General features: G+C 37.0%; 1 protein-coding gene and 1 long non-coding RNA gene across 2 annotated transcripts in view; both read left to right on the forward strand.

Moving 5' to 3' along the window:
- The first annotated feature begins 2,619 nt into the window (after positions 1 to 2,619).
- LOC5575289 overlaps positions 2,620 to 18,715 on the forward strand; it is a 43,161-nt gene continuing 27,065 nt past the window's right edge. The window contains exons 1-2 of the mRNA XM_001655616.2: positions 2,620 to 2,761; positions 2,818 to 3,417. Of these exons, the coding sequence (XP_001655666.1) occupies positions 2,820 to 3,417 (598 nt within the window). The 5' untranslated portion in view covers positions 2,620 to 2,761; positions 2,818 to 2,819. The remainder of the gene's footprint in view (positions 2,762 to 2,817; positions 3,418 to 18,715) is intronic.
- Positions 13,587 to 14,777, forward strand: LOC110678067. The gene is made up of 2 exons (XR_002501432.1): positions 13,587 to 14,234; positions 14,467 to 14,777. It is a non-coding gene; the product is annotated as an uncharacterized LOC110678067 (long non-coding RNA).

Here is an 18,715-nt window from a genome sequence, read left to right on the forward strand (position 1 = left end):
GCTATTATTTGCTTTGTGCTGTATAACAGTTGAATTGAAGCAGCGAACGCAGCAAAAATTGAAAGCTGTCAAAAATAGAACGATTAGCGTTAATACAGATGTAACGCAAACGTTTTGCAGCTACAAATCTTAGCTGAATAAATTTCGTCAGTTATCGCTTTTGCTGCTTTCACTAAGCTGTAACTCAACACCGTAAAAGATAGCAACCTCATGATGTGGAATAAAACTCGCCATCATCAATCCGGCTGCTTCTATACAATATGATTTGTTATGCTGCTCAATATATATTTAAGAAGCGCTTTGTCGTTAGTTATACAGCGAGCATACAGCAGTTTGCTGTAAAACAACAACTTGTGATGCATCTACTCAGCTTGTTCGATGTAAACATTGCGTTTGACGTTTCGCACCCTTTTACAGCCTGATGAAGTGGTGTAAGCGCGGCTATGGCATCTTTTACGATCATTATAAAATATTGTGTGAACCGTTTTCGATGTAGAACAAAACGGTGTGTTTTCTTTGCCTTTCGATATAGACTGTGGTGGCAACAAGGACAGCATCGAGACTTGTGGATGCAGAGATCGTGAGTTCGATTCCAAGCGGTGGCAGGTAACGTTGGGAACATTAAATTCCAGATACTTATGATATGCATTCCGGAAGCTGTGAAACAGCTTGAAAATAATATTTAATCGATAATACAGCGAAGCTGTATAATAATTATTCAACAGTTGCGAAATGGTTGAGAAAGCGCCTTCCGTAGATGTTACACAGCTACTTCTTGTATAACTGTCGAGATAGAGCAATGATCGGTATGAATAAGAGCTGCCAACACAGCTTAAAAGTAGCTGAGTAGATTCGCCAGATTTGTTGGTAAAAGGATCGCATAGAAGCTTTCGCTCGTATGTACAGCGCCTTTACTCAGCATAAAGCCGTATAAAGAGGGCCTAGAGAATGTTTACATTTGCACTAAATGTTAGTTGGGTACTTTTCACTTTTTCAGCCATAAAAACGGTGGGCTGCATTTGACGTTTCGTGAGAGGGGAAACTGGGTTGCATATGACGTTGATATTTTTCCTCTTCGCGAGTCTCTCTCAGGTTTTTACCGCACAATTTTTTTTGCGTGAACAAAAGAATTTATGGCACGTACAGAGGCTCATGAGCCTATGCATGCTATAAAACGTTTGACTTTTACTGTGCGCCCTGTTTCCAAGTTGCCCGTGAGAGAGAACGAGACAGCACCAACACACGGCGCACAGTAAAAGTCAAACGAACAAAAGAATTTATAGCACGTACAGAGGCTCATGAGCTCATGAGCCTTTGCATGCTATAAAACGTTTGAATTTTACTGTGCGCCCTGTTTTCAAGTTGCCCGTAAGAAAGAGCGAGACAGCACCAACACACGCTCTCTCTCACGGGCAGCTTGAAAACAGCGTGCACAGTAAAAGTCAAACGTTTTATAGCATGCATAGGTTCATATCTGAGAGAGACTCGCGAAGAGGAAAAATATCAACGTCATATGCAGCCCAGTTTCCCCTCTCACGAAACGTCAAATGCAGCCCACCGTTTTTATGGCTGAAAAAGTGAAAAGTATTGTGTTCAAAGTAAATTGTTATTGAAAATCTCAGTCAGCGGAGCAGTTTTTTCCAAAGTTGCTGATAAATCTAACCAGAAGATTAATTATTTCTCATGTATGCTACGTTTGCTGGCATGAAATTTTACTCAAACGGCTATTTATGATTCGATGTGATGCAAACTCAATCTTTTTTTTTGCTGAGAGGTTCATGTGAGGATTTGAACGGCTTGCGCATAATTGGTATAAACACAAAGTGGAATAAGAAAAAACTCAGCAATCACAGAAAAAGAAGACCGTCTTCGCGAGTCTCGTCTCAGGTTCATATGAGCCTCTGTACGTGCCATAAATTCTTTTGTTCTCATGACTTTTACTGTGCGCCGTGTGTTGGTGCTGTCTCGCTCTCTCTCACGGGCAACTTGAAAACAGCGTGCACAGTAAAAGTCAAACGTTTTATAGCATGCATAGGCTCATGAGCCTATGCATGCTATAAAACGTTTGACTTTTACTGTGCGCCCTGTTTTCAAGTTGCCCGTGAGAGAGAGCGAGACAGCACCAATACACGGCGCACAGTAAAAGTCATGAGAACTAAAGAAACTATAAGCAAAGAAGCGAAATGTTCCAATTGGAATTCCAAGTTTACTGTCAATGTCATTCCAATCGAGCTGGAGACTTGTCAAACACTTTTTCACACAAGCTGAAAACGGCTCACACAAAAATGTTACCGCCCACGAAAATTTTGCTTCTTCTGAAGTAGCATTTTTTCTGAATACATGAGTGTCGGTTGCAATTTTCATGCTTTGCATAAGGAATGCTCTACTCATTACATTGGTTTTCCACACATTCAGTCAATTTTTCATTCGTTCCCCAAACCTGTGAAAATTCAATACATAAAACCTGTGACTCACTTTTAGCGTGAGATTCAACATTGGCAGTGCTGCGTAATAGATTTGGCATAGTTGCCAGCTGATTTATTTTGAATATGATCAGATTTCGTCTCTTTATAATTTAGACTCTTTAATGAGAACAAAAGAATTTATGGCACGTAAAGAGGCTCATTTTGGAAGCACTGTATATGCTATAAAAATATTTGACAATCACATGATACCCCAAACAAAAGTGCTAAAACTTTGAGATTTTATTGAAATCTTCAATTAAATTGCGTAAAAAACACTTAAATTGTGCAGTATTCAGGTATGATTATAATAATCGTGCTAAGTCATCATTTAATTTTAACTATATGCTTTCAGAAATGTCTAAATTACCCATCAAAGATCCATCGGTTAAAATCATTCCTGCCCCGGCGTTCCGAAAACTGGTCAGCAGTCGATTCTCCCGGGACCCACTTCTTCCGCAGGCGATTCAGAATATTTGCAAAAATAATTTGTCGAAATGCACCAGTAGAATCGAAGAAGAACCAGGGAAACCCGTCGAATTTTCAGAAGAAGAACGAGAGTTTCTAAAAGACCAGAATGAGAAAAATCTTCCGAAGAAAAGCGATCTTGACGATGTGGAAAACGACGAGCCCGAAAAAGAACCCGAAGAAATCCTTAAAACTGCTCCCGTACAAAAGACCAATACCCTGACCCTTTCGTTGAATGACCTGAAATGGCTTCATCAAGCGCTGAACCGATTGCGCAAAGACGATCCGGAAGTACCGTATCTACACGAGCTGATGCAAGATTGCGAAATTATTCTACCGGAGAACGAAATTCAGGAACGGAATCCCGAGCTGGAGGCCCGTTGCCAGAAGCTCCGCAAGCAGCAGGAAGCCAAAGAGTACGAAGCCATGACCAGAAATGTGGACAACGTCCGGACACTGATGCCACAGGACACCATCGCCTACCAAAGTAAGCACCCAATCTTTAGTAGGCAGAGGGGGGATCTAATAATAATTCTTGAGGCGAACAAGGCCGTCATTCAAATTTGTACAAGTTAATGATTGTTGCTGAATCATGTTACAAATTTGTATTAAAAAAACAAATAGTTGGTATTGCAGTGATGTTGCTGAAAAAGTATCAGCATACTTTCTGCATGTAAGCACATATAGGGTGCCGTTACCAATGGTTGTAATGTACCAGTAGATTGGACTATGGAATAAAACGTACATATTGCGATAAAAACGACATGCACTATTTTTGGTGGATAGATCGCGTCTAGTTTAGTCGATTCGCCAAATTTCATCTTTTTAACACAGACAAACAGACGTCACACTCTCATCATTGTCCATCGACCACCTTTTTATCAGTCGATTCAAATATACTGTAGGTGGCCAATCCACCACCCGCAGCGCTCGCATCGTTTTTGTTCGCTTTTGACGTTTGCGCACTACCGCCATCTGTTGGCTCATCGGCCAAACACACCGATTTTAGCATTGGGCGTACATGTTCTCTCGACTATGATTTTGATCGCGATTTGTTCTAAGTGTTACGTCTGTTTGTCTGTGTTTTTAAGTTATCAAAAAGTCATATAAATAATTAATTTAACGCAAATCATCGTGGATCAACGGATAGAAGCAGTTTTAAAATAGATGTTTAAAAATGTAGAAAAGTCTCAGAGATCTTTATGCTTCATTCGAAAGATATTAGTTGCTGTTCCGAGGGAAAAATGTTAAACATGTAAAAATTAACTATTTTGTTTGAAATTCCTTGTAACTTTCGCAAACGTCTACTACTGGAGCACTAGCGTAACTACTGGAACACGTGTACCAATAGAGACTCAGGCAAATGTTTTGCTCTAAAACCAAATTTTATCACTCTTTTTATATTTTTCCCATTAAGAGGTTGAAATCTTTCTGTTGACGCCAAAAGATCTATGTTAAGGTTTTTCGTTATTATGTTATGATTTTTCATAGCTTAGGTAGTCCACTAATGGCACCGGAACTCTAGTGATACTTTTTCATATCTATGTATACTAGAGAGCCGGATCCTATTTGTTACGTGGTATCGAGTGAACTGTACAACTTTCGGGGGTTCGGGTTCGCGAATATGGCGGAAACCGACGGGAAAATCTTTCCGTAGCCAAGCAAATAAAACGCGTCTTGATTCTCTTGACTATGGAGTATAACTGAAATTTATTTTAATACATTGATCGAAATCAGAAGTGTATGTGTTTGTATGGAATCACTGTATCGAAACACTGTTCCGCAGAATAGGCCAGAGTATGGATGCGCAAGTCGGCGAACATCCTCCTCGGCGTTGAAATGTAGATTTCAATTCTCTTCTTGATCAAATGGCAGCAAACACACCTCCGTCACTGCTCGCTTAAACTCGGCTCCATTCGCAGTTTTTACAGTTTTTCATCTGAGCTCGGTACCAGGGGCCGAGAGTTTAACACAGCTTCAATTTGGGTTAGTGTGGTATATAGCTCCTCATAGGATAACTTTCGATCACCGACAATTCGCTTGTGATGATGCTTCACCTGCTTCACACCGGCCTCCCAAATCCCACCAAAATGAGGGATTCTCGGCGGTATGAATGACCACTCGATTCCTTTGCTGGTACAATAATTGGTGATCTTTCCAGCTGCGCACTGGTCTTGAAACAGCTTCCAAAGGTCATGCAACTCAGTTTTTTCTCCGACAAAGTTTGTCGCGTTATCAGAGCGCATCGATTTAGGATTACCACGTCGGCTGATGAAGCGTTTCGAAGCAGCTAGAAACGCATCCGTCGTCAGATCGGAAACCAATTCTAGGTGGAAGGCCCGAGTCTGTGGACAGACGAACAAGCTAATATATGGGCCGTATGAACAAAATGTAGTAAAGTTGAGTTTACTACATTCTCGGTAGTAAACGCCATATGTGGAACACGAGTGGAACATGTTTGTGTCATTTTCCTTTCTACACCTTTCGAACATACTACAAACAACGCATTGCTATGAATAAAGGTAGCATTTACTACAAAGCTACTGGTAGTTAGCTTCAGAGGTTGCTACACATGCTTTGAGATTGCGGAATTGAATGGAATAATTTACTTTTAAGTAAAAATCATGGGAAAACGATATGAGTTTTGATATTTCGGAAGGTATTTTGAGTTTTGCTTAGGAATTTTGAGGTTACGAAAACATTTGCCCCGCCAATGCTGAGATTCCGGTAAGATTACCGGCAGTAGCAATTTGTAATATCCGTGTGAATTCTGGCATTACGATAATTATGTTATTTTCTAGGAATTTTAGGATGTCGGTAGGAATTCAGATATTTATAATGTAATTTGGAATTTTACTTGTAAACTCTGACACAGTGTTGACCAGACTCATTTCCCCGAAATTCGAATTGTGAAGCCATGAACTGTTATAACTGTGCGTTGTATTCCTGAGATGGAGGGGGAGGTGGTTGGGCTTGAGTGTTGCACATGGGATCCGACAGTTTCGATCTCAGTGGGCCGCAATTCAAGTTTCGGTGAAATGATTCGCACTCACTCACTCACTCATTTCATTTCACCGAAACATGAATTGTGGCTCTCTGGTATCAAAATTGATCGATATTGTGTGCAGTACTCAAGCTTAACCATCTGCTTTTCTATCTTAGGAGGATAGAGCATGGTTGTAATAGTTCGTGACTTCGTAGTTCGGAAAATGTTATTTTCGGGGAAATGAGTCTGAGCAACACTGCTCTGACATCTCAGATTTCCTTTTGAATTCCGGAATTCTTGTAGGAACTTTGGGATTCCGATAGGGATGTCGGATTTTTTATGATAATTCTGGAAGTTTAAATATCATTCTAGGAATATTGCGGAAATATTAGGAATTTGGTAAAAACACTAGAATTGGGGTGGGAATGGGATTCCGAATATTAATCTCTTGAAATTCTGTGGGTACCGTGAACGTACCATATTTGACGCGGGTTCAAACTTGACGCATTTTCTAATTAATTTTATTATAAAATAATTCTAGTTCATTCGTAGCATTCGAAAATTTATTCCTCAATCTTCATTTACATGTTACATGTTAAGATTTCTATCAAAAAAAGTTTATTTTTGATTAATAATTAGCAAAAAATAAACATTATTTGAAAATGCATCCGAAAAGTGCGTCAATTTTTTCATTCCTTAGTGAATGTGCTAAATATTGTTAATCAATTTTCATGAAAATATTGGGCTGTTTTACAGCAATATCAACAACAACCGTCAGTAATATTCTTTTATTCATAAATAGACGCCGAAACTTTTCTATTTTTAAGGTTTAAGACATATTTTTGTATGAAAATCTTGTGCGTCAAATTAGGCACACAATGTTCCTAATTATTTGCTTATTTTGTTCAGCATGTTTTGTTGAATCGAAAATAGGAAAAGAAGTATTTATGGTGCTTGCATTCAAAAAATCCGTCCGGAGAACAACCCAATGCTTCATGTAATCACATGTAAAGGGTCATCCATTGATTACGTCACGTTTTTAGGAAGAGGAGGAGGTTCAGGGAAACGCAACGATTCATACAAAATATTCGCACTTTTCATAAAATAAATGTGGCCAAGGTTGAGAGAGGTTGAAAATTGTACAATTTATCACAGTTTATGGACCCCCCCTAATGTTTCAAGGAAGCTTCAATAAATGCGTCAGGAGGTGAGGTGCCACTGAACCAAGTAATCATGTCAGATTTATCTGAAAACACATATAGTTTTTTTCCATATAGCTTTTCACATGACGCTCATCAATTTATCACAAAACTTGTGCGATTTTAGCTTGATTAGATTCATCTGATAAAACACATACATTTCATGCAAACTGAAGATGGAAACCATTGGATATTGTCAATGAATGTTATAAAAAATTTAGATGACAAACATTGGTATTGTCAGTGATTTCTATAAATTTCTATAAATTTTCAGGGCTGTTACAATAGGCGCGAATTTCGCGATTCTCGCGGATTTCGCGATTTTCGCGGATTTGTAGTGGATTTGCCCAGCCAAGCGCGAGAATCGCGGGTGGATAAAATTCTGTCGCGAAAATCGCGGATTTTCGAAATCATCCGGCAAAAACTGCAGTTATATACATACAGTCGTGATTTCATAATTAGGAAATTGCTATTTAAAACAGAAAATCCAAGTCGTCTTCTCCTTAAGAGCAGTAAAGTTCAGTTAGTATAGTCACTAATATCAAAAATACTGTTCAGTTAATTATATAAAGCAGTAACATTTTATTTGTAAATCATTTTCATTTCATTTGGAGTCGTTTTTCTCGAGGGTGGCTAGTCAATCAAGAGATATTTCCTCCTTTAATTCTTAATTACACTAATCTAAAATTCTATTCTATTGACGGCGAGGTTCTTGACTTTAAGATAAACTGGAAATAAACATTATACCGTTCAAATCCTGTGAGTTTGAAGTACATTTCTCTTCCGTTAAAAATCTTAGAAAATGGCGCTCAGTAAGACCACCCAGCACATTTGGCTTGGCTTTGAAATATTTGAAATCAGAAATGTGTCACATTTACTGATCATGAATATAATACCGGGTACCCCCTTTGGTTTGACCACATTCAATCTGAACACTTTTTAATGTGTACCCCGCTAATTTGCACATCGTTCAGATTAAAAATGGTTCAAACGTCATTTAGCTCATGGAACGGAGTAAAGTGAAATGGAACTCTTCGGAACGGAACGCAGAATCAAAACAAAACAGTGAAAGAGGTAACCAGAAACACGTTTCTAGGGTGACTAGCTGTTCAAATTAAAAATGAACCCCGATGGTTTGCATGAGATACCGTTCAAATTTACGAAGGTGTACGGTATGTGTTGGCGCTGCAGTCATAGTTGGTTACCCTATGAAATCTTAGGATTGATAGAAAAGTTCAAACAATGGATAGCTCTGCATACAAATTAGGAGTTTTATCTGTGAAAAATAAGTATTGTAAATCTAGAAGATACAAATTACTTGAAGTTTATGGAAAGTTTCCCTAAAAATCGTATGTATAATTAATGCAATGTTTGATGTAAATATAACTAAATAAAACCTCTTGCAGTGTAAGCTGATCACCATAAAACCATTTTACGATTTGCTTTGAAAATCAGTGCAACGGTTGAATCACCATCACAACACACCGGTTAAAAAGTTAGCACCTGGTGAAATCGCTCAAAATAAAAGAAGTTTTGCTTGGTAAATTTGTGTTCAGCAACAATGTTGTAATAAAAAATGGATCATTTATAAATTTGTAACTTTGGAGAAAACTGTTGAACACCGATGAGTGAAGAAAAATTTAAAAAACCATAATGCAGCTGATATCAAAACTACTATTATTTTGAACGATTTCACCTGGTGCCTAACTTTTCAATCAAACACTTTGAAAAAATCTTTAGAATTTACGTCATATGTTCCCGACATATTGAAGCAAATAAAATGACGTGAATCTAAGTCACAAATGACGTAATTTTTCGTCACAATAGACTGAATTGGAATAATAATCACAAAAAATTTCAGTCACATTGGACGTAATTTTACAAGAATGACGTATTTTTAAGTTTGAATGCCATCAAATTTACGTTACGTACGTAATATTAGTTTTTATAAGTGTGCAGTACTATGACGAATTTTGTGATTATGAAATTGAATAGATATTTAGAGTTCTCTGTCAAAATTTGCCAAAGTTGAGAATTTTGTATGAAAATCTTTCACTATTATTATTCTGAACACAACTGTATGTACACAACATTTTCAATACTTTTGTGTAAAATAGTAAGGCCCGCATAATTAAACTAAGTAGTTTACAAACCAATTTTTATATATTGTTTTTTTTTTTTAATTTGGATTTTCATTTTTTTTATATACAGTCGACTCTCCACTTCTCGATGTTCTATATCTCGATATCTCTCCCTATGTCGATGATTTCTTCGGTCCCTTCAGTCTGCATACATTTCCTCTCTCCATATCTCGATATCCTCCTTATCTCGATATCTCCATATCTCGATGTGCTCCTGTTGATTTGATGTTCTAAATTTTCTCTCCGTATGTCGATATGACTCATAATCATAGGTGACTAGACTAGATTTTAGTGGTTCAAAACAATTTCATAACGCGAGATGACGTCTGCTTGTTTATTATTTTCCTGGTAACGGAGTGATTTTCAATCTAGTGTTCATTAAAATTTGTTCTATGTCTCGATCTCTCCGTATCTCGATGGTCCCTTCGATATCGAGATGTGGAGAGGCGACTGTATAAACAAGGTCTTGTTTAAATTTCATCAAAATAGATTCATAGGTGGCTCAGATCTGCCCTGTAATGTTGGGCATTTTGTGTCAATTGTCTAGAGAGTTTTAAATGTATAGTCCAATGTACTGCCAATGACTAATAAATATTACTGAAAAAATTTAACTATTTTCATAAAAACAGAAATTTGGTAAAAATATTAAATTAGCACAACAATCTTGTATTTTTACCTCAAATTAATTGAGTATTAAGACTTGAAGTTTTATTAAAATAAAATCAGTTTTCATCATTAGCGTAACTTGAACTCAAATCTAGAGGGAGCTTGACCTTTATGATCGAAAAAATCCTTAAGTAAAGTGTCTTTGCTTTGAAATTCCAACGAAACTGGAGATCAACGGAATCTTAAAGGTTTTTACAATAATTACGAAGATTGATTTTCAGAATTACAAATATTCACACAATAATTCGCAGGAATCCCACCGCAATCTCATAGATTCTTACAGAAATACCGTCTCAAAGATACCGTGAACGTACCATATTTGACGCGGTTACGAAAATTCTAAATTCAAACACTTGTCAAATCGTCGAACTCTTTCCGATTTTGTTGAAATTTGAACATATGCTAGCTCAACTATTATAGAATTAAAGAAACATCAATAAAAAAATGTTAAACGTTTTTTTCTTCATGTTTGATTGACTTTTTGTGGAACACATTAGGTTCCTTAATTGACGCATCAATTCTTCAATGTGCCTAATTTGACGCACTATGATCCTTATTTGACGCACTTACAAATAATTGCTAAAGTTCGAAATATACAAGAGTTTCAGTATTCAATAGTTTAATTAACCCTCTAATACCCAACCCCGCCTTTAGAAGGGGTACACTTTGGAATTTTGTGTATTTTTTCGTAGCTCGGATATTAAAATGATTTTTTTTTTGGCTTAAACCTTGACTCATAACATGCATACAAGAAAAGTTTTTTTTATGATTTTTGAAACTTTTTTGTATTATTGAAAATTGTTTGATAAATTGTATTCTTATATAACCTTCAAATGCCTGGGATTCATTTAACGTGTATTATAAAAAATCGTATACCTTTTATATTTTTCTACGATCAACCTGTCACAGAAGAAGAGCCTGATGGTATTGAAATAATTTCAAATCTGTTTTTCCGTTAGTTACACGGAAAATAAAAAATGTTCCAGAAAAAAATTGAAAAAATCATATTTTCAAAAGTATAGTAAAAACTCTAATTTTTATTATTATGTATCCGGTAGAAATCAAGACCAACATTTATTTATAATTATTGTTTTCTCGGGCCCCGTGTGTCGCAGCTAATATGTGAATAGTGCGCTGTGTTCATAAAAATCGTAAGAATGCAGCGCCACACTAAAAAACTGATTTCAAAATCGCGCGAGTTGAGGCGCGTCGCGAGTCTCACTGGCGCGATCCGGTTTGGTGGAGGTGCGACAATATTGTCAAAAATCAGTAACTAGAAGAAGCTCCAAGAAAAAATTGAAAAGGATAGGGATGTTCAAAAATAAAAATAATAAAAATCAAAAACCAAAATTCATAAATTTGCGAAGAAAAATAAATCATTGCCCAAACCGTGTTTAGAATGATTTTAGATAGCGAAAAATTATATTTAGATCGAAAACAAAAATTTGGGTGTTAGAGGGTTAATTGAAAAAAGCGCTTTAGAGTGGACATAAAAGTTAGAACTTTTGGAAAAAGTTTTGAATGACGTCATCCGGTAGTACTTTTGCTATGCGTTTAGTTAGTGTAGAAAATAAAACCGGCGATTGCGTTCAATCCATAGTTAAGCATTATTGTTTAGTTTAATGTGTTTTTGTCGCGATATCAGACAAGGGAAAGGTTTGAAAACTACGTTGCGCTGGAACGGGAAAGGTAGTTGCTAAAATGAGGACAAATTGGTCAAAAACTAGAACGAAAACAATCGGTTCCAAAAATAACCGTTTGAGAATCTTCGTAACTTATAACACGTGAACTACGCCTACTTGTCCCATGTTCTATGTCACCCTTATGGACCGCGGGACAAATATGCGTAGAACCAACGACAGTATGGGCCTCGAAATAGATCGAGAACCATATATGGGGTCTTACATTAAGTACGTCATGTTATTAGGGGGAAGGAGGTGTTCTGCAAGATATGACGAATGATACAAGTTTTGGAAGGCTCCATATAAAAAGTGTGACGTAAGGCGGATGGGCGGAGCTTTTGTAGAAAATGGTATGTTTTTCTGACACGTATTTCATGGACACCCCCTATTGTATAAATTATACGAAACAAACCATTGAACCTACACACTGAACCAAGAAATATCATAGAAAGTATTAAAACCCTCACATACCCTAACAATAATTGAAATCCCATTCAATTTATGTGCATCCATTGATATTTATATAAATAACACACAAAACACATTATGAATTGTATTAAATAATACATTTACCAACACTGTGGATTCTATATGAACAAAAGTCATGTATGAAATCCAATGAATGTTATGTGATTTGCCGATGTGAAAATTCAGACTGTTTTCGTATTTTAATTGTACCTTCGTGATGGCGGAATTTGGCTTTCAATCTTTCATTGTGATGATTAGAACATGTTTTAATTTAAAGTGAGTTGAAATTATGGAAAAGTAAGTTTATATGTGGAACAAGGGTTAGTAGAGAATTTATGAAATAAATTGGATTATATAAATGTAAATAAATTTTTGCCTTGAATTTACAGGAAACATCACTTCGATTGGAAGCTGAAGATGACGAATAAAGGACGGGAGGAACAATAGAAATATTAGTAGTAGAACGCTAGTGGCATTGTTGTCACAAAACTGATTTCAATTATTATTACCTTAAATTATGGATTTCCATTGTTTGTTCTACGCCATGTCGTTGTTTTGGTTTTGAAAATTAATCTGACACTTTGAGGCTCGGTACTCACGCTGTCAGTTCGTGGCAAACTAGATGTTCGTAACACGAACAGCAGCGACATTAGCATTCTTAGGTTAATGCTTCTACTGGAGGAACAGAAATCAATTTCCTAATTCCCAGAAACCAAACCCAATTCGAACTCAATTGCTTGTATATAGTTTTGATGACAACGCACATAATTTATTAAATGAACAGTTTTAAATTTTAATTCTATTGTTTTTCAATACTACTAAAAATCTGAAATAAATTCATCGAAAATTCAGGACTGTTACAAAAATCTTAAAATCGTATCCGCGAAAATCGCGACTTAAGAAATTTGATCCGCGCCTAGGAACTTCAATCCGCGCCCAAAAAATCTGTTTCATTGGCATATTTACAACTCATTGCGTAAACGTGCTTAGTCAAAAACTAGTTTTTAATGGTACTAAGGGTCGATTTCTTCACCATGGCTTAAGCCGTAAACCACGCTTACCCATATAGTTAAACTAGGTTTAAGGCCTAAGCGGTGGTGAAGAAATCGCTCAAGCAAAGCAAAGCTTTAATATAAACGATTTGAATTTCGGTAAATATTTTATAGATTTCAATGGGATTTTTTGTGAAATCGACAAGAATTTTGATAATTTCAAAGGGAACCCTGGTATTTTAGGGGAGATCCTCATTGAATTCTAACGACCACCAATGGAATCACTACAATTCCCATAAAAATCTCGACATTCTAAGTTCTAGACATTCCAAGGACACTATCAGAAACCCCACCAAAATAACGAGAATATCGCAGAAACACTTAGAACTTCCGGAATTCAACATGCTCAGGGTGGTCACCGAACCGGAAAAACGGGAATTTGAATCCATCGGGAAAAAGACGGAAAAAACCGGGAATTTGAGATGGTCACCGGGAAAACAGGTTTCGTTTACAACGAACATCTTCAAGCTCTAAATTTGCAAACCACCAAAAATAAGTTGTAGAAAGATGACATGATTGCATTGACATATTGCCACTAAACATCTGTAATCTTGGATAAATAACATTCAAGCATCAATGATTTAATTAATTGTAGCAACAATCTACTTTGCTACGCAAAAGTTTTTAAAAAAGTGTTTCAAATTTGTTGGCAATGCATCGAAATATTTTATGATTTTCTTTGTCTTACTATCAGGGCATGATTATTTCTCTAACTTATCTTGCAGAAGGATTAAGCAAACAATCATATTGCATTCATAACTTTCTGAAGTTAAGTTACTGAATAAAAAATCCATAAAATTCAATCCGAATATTCTTGAAAACAATGCTTTATTTGTGAAAGCTTCTAATGTTTCATTAGTTTTCTAATCGAAAACCCAGTTTTGAGAAAATCGGCTTTTAAGTTTTTGAGCAATTTTTCATTTCATACAAATTTTACGGGATCTAAAAAACAAGCCAATATTCTATTTTTATTTATTTTATTTATTTTATTGATGTACAAGGGGGTCAGGGGCCAAGTCTCCAGCATAAGTTTGAAAACTCATACCGTTCATAATACACCGGGGGATTTGGAGTTTTGGAAGTAGGCAACGCAACATCTTTGACCAGAAGGTTCTTTAAGTTTTGCTTTTACTCTAGACTTCCCCTACACGTATGAATGATGCAAGGTCGAAAGAACATGAATCAGTCATACATATAACGGTAGTGAAGTGTTTTGCCTAAGGATATGTGAAAGGAGGGATTTTGTGTGGTGTTTTGTAAAGCGCTCTGTGGAACAAATTTGTTATTAGTTAAATAATAAGTTCATTTGATTTACCTTTCAATTAGTATTCAATGATTACAGAAACTTTATACTTAACAAAGGCGTAGAGTGCAGCAAGATTGGTGGGCGGATCAAGTGCGTATCGATTTGGCGAGCGTGGGGCAGAACCGAGGATGGGGCAAACCGACGTTTTCTCGGCCATTACGCTGCCATGATAAGAGATGCCTTTCCTCTTCGATGAATTATTCCTCGAAGCGGGTTAGATATGAAAACAAGGATAAAGAGAGAAGGAATGTTAGTGATTGTTACATGCTTTATGGCAGTATTGGCGTACATTGAAGTCATACAAAATTCGCTCTTTGGATTCCCACGATAACAATCCCTGAAACTAATGATAAACAACAAAAAATGAATCCGAAAGAGCGAGAACCTTGATACTTCAATGTATGACAATCCAGCTTTATTGCATGTGAGAAGTTCTTGGTGATATTCTCACAACGGCCATTCAGAATGGTTCGACGGATGTAGATATAAGATCATTATGATAAGATTAACGCGACGACATGTTAGTAAGCTCAAAACGATTATTGTATTTGCAACTGTTAATTTAAATAGTTAAGCTAAGGGTCAGTTATTGTATATAACTTTATAGATAAGCAGAAGTAAAGCACGAACGCGAATCCATCCCATCTTCAAATGCACAACACTTCATTCTGGAACTTTAGAACGTCCATGTTGTAACTTGTTCACACAAGAAATCTGCCTCGACCGAGTTGACAGAACGCGCCAATACCCCTTTCTGAACCAAAGGACAGGGAACTAATACCATGATACCTTAACTACTAATACAAAAGCTACTTCTATGTTATTTCCACTACTACGCTCACGGTAATTATGTTATGATCGTTAGAATAAAAACGATAGAGGTTACTACTACATAACAGAAATACTACTGAAAGAACGCTAATGTCGCCAGTGTTGGTGTGATAAATGCAAAGTAGTGCAAAAATGCTTAGAGAATTAAATAAGTTATAAATTACAGCATTTTGTTCAACAATATTATATTAAAGATATTTAAAAATAAAACATTTCAGTAACAACAGTGCCATAAGTTTTCTAATTATTATACATATATCAGTAACACTACTAAACTATCTCTAATACCGCTACAACCTACCTTACGCAAGACCGTAAAATGCCGTAATTAAGAACATTTTGCAATATTTCTCAAAAATCGTAAATTATAGTTAATGATAATTTTAATTGGTCAGTAGACAGTCACCATTTGTAGACAACAGACGTGTGCAAAGTTTCTCCCGCGATTTCGAAGTGCTTTTACGATGGCGAATGTACGCAAAAACACACTCGTCGTAGACTTTAGTGTGCTCCCAGTGCGTCCGGAGGTGGCCAATATCCAGAAGTTTCTGTTTGAGAATATCAAACTCCAACTGAAGGACGTGGCAACGATACAATTCCACACAATCCGGAACTGTGTTCTAATTGAACTTACGAGTGTCGAGTTAGCGAAACAATACCAGAACGGAAATAATTTGAAGCATGTTATAATACAAGAAGGAAGAAGCGTTAAAATCCCAGTTTACGTTGATGATGCTGCGGTTACCGTTCGGATTCATGATCTCCCTTCGGACATCCCTCATACCACCGTGAAGAAGTTTATGGAGGACCGATATGGTGTGGGTCTTATCCATCGGAAGGGAACGTTGGAAACATTATTTTCCTGGAGTCCCAAATGGTGTTCGTTTGTTGAGGATGCACCTTTCAAAACCAATACCCTCATACATTGAAATCGAAAGCCTCCAGACCCTGGTGACCTACGAAAATCAGGTCCGAAGTTGCAGGTTCTGTCAGAGGGAAGCTCACCCAAAGCGAAAGTGTACAGAACTTGAAACAACTTCTACACAACCAAAAGAAACTTCCGTAGAGCAAACATCACTTTTTAATCAAAATGATTTCCCTGCTCTGGCTGTAGCAGCAGAGCACAATGGAAAACAAATAACACCACCAGCACCTCTCGCTTCCGCATCTACTGTTGCTACTCAACTTGAAATGCATTGTGCGAAAACTGATGCTGATGCCGACCAAGAACAAGCAAACACGGACAACAATAGCAACGACGACGACGACGACGGCACCGATACATCAAGTGAAGAAACAGAAACCAACAAACGGAGATTGTCAACTCGGCGCAATAGAAACGACCCAAAGAAAATGTGCATTCCACAGGGTTGCCAAAATGAGGGCAAAATCGTTACAAGTAGTGTAAAAACAAAATTGAAAAAATGTTCAAAATGAATTTATTGTATTGTACAAAAAAAATACTATAGAGACAAACCAGCCTAGGGCTGAAAGTCTCTTTAATAAAGATAAAAAAAAAATAATTTAATTGGAATTATGATGCATTACCAGCATATACAAATAGCGGTATGAGCAAATTTCAAAAATTTTCTTAAATTTCGACAAATTTTGGACCAAATACGCTTACGGATTTAGGCAATGCGCTGAATTACGGCACCTTACGGTATTACTAAGGTAATAATTACTACATTGTTAGTAAACCTAACATAAATGCCTATTTTCAATGACCTGTGAGACGCAGAGACAACCCGCACCCACTCTTGCGCCTCGTGATCTACTGAAAAAGATTTATGTATATTGAACTAATACTACTATTAAAAATAGTGCTACTGATGGAGTTGATCGTTGGTTTCCCAGTCTTGTTAATGATTTGAGTGCTAGTAGAGACTGGTAGTGAGCCCTGCCGGTCCCTCCAGCATTACGCGTAGTTATCTGGTGTTAGATCATGCGACAGTAACTAAACTCATGCTGAAGGTGTGATAAATCAAGTGTAAAATATATTTAAGCATTGAAACACATGCCATTATTAGACTAGCTTACATTTTATAAGTTATAATTACGATAAATTTTCGCGATCAATATATTAGCATAAGAGTATTTTTTCACAATATCAACAATATGTAATCACTTGATTAATCACCGTCAATCCCATCACCTATGGACAGGGATCTAAAAAACAAGCCAATATTCTACCAATAATATTATATTTCTCTTTGACCTAAAAGCCACCTAAAATACCGTTGAAATGCTTGAAGTAGATTTTTTTTTATATTTGAAAACCGACCAGGGGTGATCCTTCAACGTTTGGGCCCCTTAATTCAAATCCGGGAAAACTTTGAAAATTGTACCGGGAAAACCGGGAAAAAAGCGGGAATTTCAAAATGGATATTTGGTGGCCACCCTGATGCTGTTAAGAAAACACACTGGGAGCATCAAAATTCTACCGCAATTTCACCAAAATCTCAGTACTGGTGCTAGAAAATAAATATGTGGTTCCAAATTTGATAGCTGTAATCTCAAGATCTCTTCATAGATGTTAAGCTAGTATTTAAAAAATCATCAATCACTGGCGTTGGCGAAGGCCGAAAACCACCCAGAAAATTCTTTGATGTACCATCATCATAAAATCATAGACATAAAGAGAATACCAGACTAATCGCAAAATTACACTACAAATTTTGTCAAATAACAGCACCTTCATGATTTGTGCAAATTGTCGCGTAATCGATTAGATTCCATGCATTTTCTTCATATGCATGATTGTATTAATTTTAGGCGTCACTCTGAATAGATTGTTCTTTACGTGCAGAATCACTCTGCACTCTGAATGGAAATTTCTTAACGTGCAGCTTCAGTCACTGCTCATGTTCGAAAGTAGTAAGTATCGCGTCTCCAGTTGAAAGCCGGAATCATCGACACGCGAAAACAGATTTTTCTCTAAATCTATGCGTTGAACCTAACGTCGGGCATAGTGCGCTGGACAGCGGACGTGGTATACTACGCAGCGCACCTTGCCCGACGTAGCTCCGACGCATGGATTCGGAGAAAATCCATTTTTCGCGTGTCGAAAATTCCGGTTTTCAACTGTGAGAATAATACTACATGTTCGAAAAGTTTTTCATTCATATCAAAAGTGTAGTAAACTTTGTGGATTTTGTTGTTGAGTAGATGCTACATGTAGTAAAGTTCAAAGTTTTTTATTCATATCACCCAATGATTTGATCCAGAATGGTGCGGCGTAATCCACGCATTTTTTCTGCAGCAGCACTCCGGCTCGCATTTCTGGCAGGTCTTCATCCGGAATCTCGGCTTCCTCCATGATATCGACGATGGGGTTGCTAAATGATGGTGGTCCGGTCCACCACATCTTGGATCCGACCAGTTTTTTAAGCTGTTCTCCCCGGGATATCAGGTCGGCCGGGTTCTCATGAGTCGAAATGTAATTCCAGCTGCA

This window comes from Aedes aegypti, chromosome 1 (genome assembly GCF_002204515.2).
Source record: "Aedes aegypti strain LVP_AGWG chromosome 1, AaegL5.0 Primary Assembly, whole genome shotgun sequence".
NCBI classification, from domain to species: domain Eukaryota; kingdom Metazoa; phylum Arthropoda; class Insecta; order Diptera; family Culicidae; genus Aedes; species Aedes aegypti.